General features: G+C 35.7%; 1 protein-coding gene across 1 annotated transcript; it reads left to right on the forward strand.

Moving 5' to 3' along the window:
• Window positions 1–2,409: 2,409 nt before the first annotated feature.
• On the forward strand, window positions 2,410–4,726 carry LOC117789929 (putative trypsin-6). The gene is made up of 3 exons (XM_034629140.1): window positions 2,410–2,927; window positions 3,416–3,686; window positions 4,207–4,726. The coding sequence occupies exons 1-3, from the start codon at window positions 2,488–2,490 to the stop codon at window positions 4,549–4,551; spliced, it is 1,056 nt and encodes a 351-aa protein (XP_034485031.1). The 5' UTR covers window positions 2,410–2,487; the 3' UTR covers window positions 4,552–4,726.

The following is a 4,726-nucleotide window of genomic DNA, read 5'->3' on the forward strand; positions in this document are numbered from 1 at the left end:
GGTCCGTCTGTCCGTCCGTCCGTCCGTCTGTGTGAACGCCTAGATCTTAGAGACTATAAGAGATAGAGATACCAAATTTGGCACACAGAGTCCAAATGCGTTGGAACAGGTCGTGTTTGGTTCAAATTTCCGCCACGCCCCTTTCCGCCCCGCAAATGGAGAGAAAGCATCACACCCACAATTTTTAAGATAATTCGTTTTTTGTGGTAATTAAAAATTTATAATATTATTATCTAAATCGGACAAGTTGAACGGCAGCAATAGCGAATTAGTGTTTTCAAAGCAATACAAGTAATTTCCTTAAAGTACTTTTATATACATATGTATATTGAATTAGTAACGGGTATCCCATGTTCGGGATCTCGACTATAGCCTTTCCGACTAGTTATTGTTACGAGCGGTTGAGATTGAGAAACTATTTATATTATTTATCTTTTTTTTTACTCACGTGTGGTCAACATAATACCATATGTACTACCGTCTGCAAGGGTATCAAAGTGTCAACATATTGTAAAGCTGCAAGGCACTTGTGAAATATGCATGCCATTTTTTTTCTAGCCTGTTCTTACTTTATAAAAATGGCCCATACACAAAATTGTCTCTCTAAGCGGATATAATGACAACTTAAGTTAAAAACTTGGCCAACAAAGGCCAAAGAACTACTAAGAAAAAGTGAAGAAAATCCTTTGTAAATTATTACGAAGAGCAAGCTGCAAATTAATGATAACGACAACGCCTCAGCCTCAGCCTCATACGCAAAGGGAACATCTACACCGTCACCGTCACACCCATAAGTCTTTTTCCACATGCATAAGAAGAAACCTAGCCGCATGTACATACATACATACATACATACATACATACTTACATACATACATACATACACAAGGAGGATTTTTTGCTGTGAAGGAGGTCCACAAAAAAAATTAGTACGTCGAGCCGTAAGAAAATAATATGATTGCGAGTACTTTAAGACTTGTATGTGCTCACGAGTGTGCTTCGTGGTGCTAGAAACTGTTTTATTAACTCCACTGTGTGTCAAAATCATGAGCAACAAATATATTTTCTTTCGTTACACTAATTTCTCACCAGTCACTTTAATAGTTTACCAATATTTAAGACTGTGTTTCAGATTTAAATATCATCACTTTGCTATTTTAATGAACAGTTTTACTATACTTATTTTTTACAGGAAGTTATTTAAAAAAAAATAGTCGCAACAGTCTATAGTTGAGACCCCGACTATAGGAATACCCGTTGCGTACTCTTCCGAGCTTTAAAGCTTGAAGCAGCCATCAATGCCGTTCTATTAAGCCGATTCTTATGCGATTAAGTGGGATGACAGATAATAATATTAGATAATGTTAATTACCAAAAATAGTATATATCTAATACGATATATCGTTTTTGCGTATTGCAGGGGCGTTCATGTAATAGCCATAAAGTTCAATTTGGTTTCCTAGTGTAATACATCGAATATAATATAATTCGTTCGCTTAATTTAATGGGAATCACTGTAGTTACTTTTTTGCATCACGAGTGAGCTTTGGGTGTGTGTGTGTGTGTGTGTGCGTGTGTGTGTGCGTGATACAGGAAACTGACGTTTCGTTGGCCAACTGCAATTTTTTGTTACACCTATTGCAGTTATACACGTACATATCTGTACTATATATGTACATGTTACTCAGAACTATGTTACACGAAAAAAACCTCTACACGAGGTAAATTCTAGTGACAAAGGCAATTTCTAGCCTCAAAATTTCTGATATCCAATTTTGTGACGAACAAAATTCAGTATAATATAAATTTTTAAAATAAAAATATAAATTAATAAAAAAAAAAAACTAGCGGTTTTTTCAAAAGTCGTAAGCGAACATTTTTAGATTTTCGAAAAGGAATAAATCACCATCATTTTCTGCTTCTTTAGCGCTTTGATACAAACAGACAAACAAAGAAACTAACTTTTCATTTCATTTTGAGAAGTACACTAAAAAATTCAAATTAAATTACCTTTTGAACTATTTGTCGGATTTGGGTGATCGAGGTATCAATCGACGCGTATTTTCGATAATTTTAAAAATAAAAAATTTAACCAAAAGGCCCCAACAGCCCCATTAGCTGCAATCATTGAAATTGTTCCCCTCCCACTTACACCCCGTTATCTCAAGAACCAGGTGAGTTAGAAAAAGTTTAATTACGCCATTTTGTTAGTTTGGACTCAACCTTTCGATCGGTATATAGCTCGATCTGCTCGGATTGTCAATATTAGCTGTATATATCGCTAGTCGCCTTTCCCACCCTTCGTGCTGCTTTCGTCACTAGCGCGAACTGCCGTCAGCAGTTATTTATGACCAGGTCTTTTTCACTTTCCTATCGGATCGCAGCAAATGGTAGAAGGTAAATGTTTACGATACCTACAAAAAGTGTTTGGAGGATTTTTAAAATCATTAAATTCACACGTTTTCACTCAAAACACAAATTAACAAAATGTATCCCTCAAAATTTGTGGTTTATTTATTGTTGTTGGTACAACAACTGCTGGCCCGGAACTTCAGCAAAGCCGAGGAAGAATTTGAGGATCTTGAACCATCGAAAGATAACTACGCGAGGCGTTCAGTCAGAAACGTGGAAATGATAGATGCTCTACAGCTTCAAAGTGAAACTGTTCAATTAAATAAGAAAAAAGTCCACAGGAGCCGCAACTCCAACTCTAACTTCAACACGAGCGTGAGCAATATCAATGATGATGATGATTTCCGATTTCTGGTTACCGGCGGTTACCGTCCCGAGAATAATGCTCTCGTCAAATACGTTGTATCGATCCGGACAGTCAATGAACGTAAGTTCTTTGGCGACAATCATTTCTGTGGCGGAGCAATAATCTCATCCAAATCGATTTTGACGGCAGCTCATTGCCTATATATAGGGTATGTGTATTTTTTTAAATCGAATCGAATACGATACGGCTAATTTTTTCATTTACGGTGCTCTTAAAAAATACTTTTAATTATAAGAAACAGAGTCGTTGCTAATTGGTCCGCATATATAGCAGTCATTATGTAACAATAATAATATCTGAACAGCCGAGTCAATATAGTTATCTGATAGAGCACTCAAATAGGACACACAGACTTATATAAACCGCACGCAGATCAAGTTTGTTTTACATGTTTGCCCTCCACACCCACTGGTTTTAAGATATTTCGCTATTTTTTGTAATTAGCGTTATCGACTATCTATAGTATAGTATTATCTATCACCCTAATTAATCGCATCAAGATCGGCAGTGATGTCTGTTTTCAGTTGTAAGCTCTTAAAAGTATGTTACTGGTCTTCCTATAGTCGGGGTCTCGACTTTAGCCTGTTGCGACTAGTTTTATGTGTGTATAAAAAAACTCATTCCCGACTCTTACAGTGGGCAGAAATTGAAAGCTAACCGAATCAAGATTGTTGCTGGCACCCCTCGTCGACTAATGCAGACAAAGAATACGCAAGAAATATTGGTGGAGAGCATAAAGCCGCATCCCAAATACTCTCAAACGCATCTCACCAATGACATTGGAATTATAAAGCTAAAAGAGCCGATACGGATAAACGCAGATTTTGCTACTATTGTCCCAATTAATGATCGGGATCCAAAGGCTGGACAGCTATGTACAGTCGTAGGATGGGGTACAGTAATTCAAGTAAGTATACGCTTGTTAATATGTATGGTATTTGTGGGATTAACATGTTTGGTATGCTTTTAATCGAACTATAATTTTTACAATAAAAATAAAATCAATTTATAAATATATTCAGATTTTACAACCACAAAGAAAAATATTTAAGTATGTTTGATAAAGTTGGATCTTTTATCATGCCTAGTTTTATTATAAATTTAAAAAAACAAGACTCATTTTAATATTTTTATAATAAAATGCATGATTATTAAGTATTTTGTAAGGATTTTGTCCATATCATATGATGGGTAATGAGCCACATATCAAACGATATTTACATTCAATTTTTATATTAAAAATTTTGGAAATAACTTGTGCTTATGATTTGTATATTCAAATTTTAAAACAGGAGTTATATTATAGTTTTTTACTAAATCCCTATAAAGTATTGCTAACAGTTTCCCATTCATCTACATGCGTCAATGTTCTTAGGCTTAATTGTGTTAAGCTTATAACTGTAATTTGTAATATCTGATTTGTATAGTACGGTCCCACGCCTGATGAGGTGGTCAACGGCGATGTGACTATTAATACGAACACGTATTGCTCAAATATAAATGGCTTTAAAAAGGGTATGCTGTGTGCCTCCAATGCCAACGATTACGAGGTCGACAGCTGTCAGGGTGACTCGGGAGGACCCCTTATATGCGACAATAAGGTGGTGGGGATTGTCTCCTTCGGGAATGGCTGTGGCGAACCCGATTCGGCTGGCGTCTATACCGATGTCTACTATTTTCGAGATTGGATTGGCCGAAATTCCGTATGCCGCCTTACAATCAACTATCCATGCTATAAACTACTACTGATTTCACTGGTGGTACTTCATTGAATGATTTCTTTATAAAATTGTTCTAATTTTACTATCTAAATGTCTGGACACATAGCTTTAGTTGAAGCACCTTAAATTAATATTATTACATAACTTTTCCAAAACTGATATTTCCCACTTCTTATATATACACAATATTACCATCAACAGTAATAAAGGAATACATATAACCAAA

This window comes from Drosophila innubila, chromosome X (genome assembly GCF_004354385.1).
Source record: "Drosophila innubila isolate TH190305 chromosome X, UK_Dinn_1.0, whole genome shotgun sequence".
Taxonomy (NCBI): domain Eukaryota; kingdom Metazoa; phylum Arthropoda; class Insecta; order Diptera; family Drosophilidae; genus Drosophila; species Drosophila innubila.

Excerpts from the sequence above, each read along its gene's own strand:
- LOC117789929 (XM_034629140.1), top strand. The coding sequence starts at position 2,488 with ATGTATCCCTCAAAATTTGTGGTTTATTTATTGTTGTTGGTACAACAA. Across the intron at positions 2,928-3,415 it reads GCTCATTGCCTATATATAGG|TGGGCAGAAATTGAAAGCTA; the intron begins GTATGTGTATTT and ends CGACTCTTACAG. Across the intron at positions 3,687-4,206 it reads GATGGGGTACAGTAATTCAA|TACGGTCCCACGCCTGATGA; the intron begins GTAAGTATACGC and ends TGATTTGTATAG.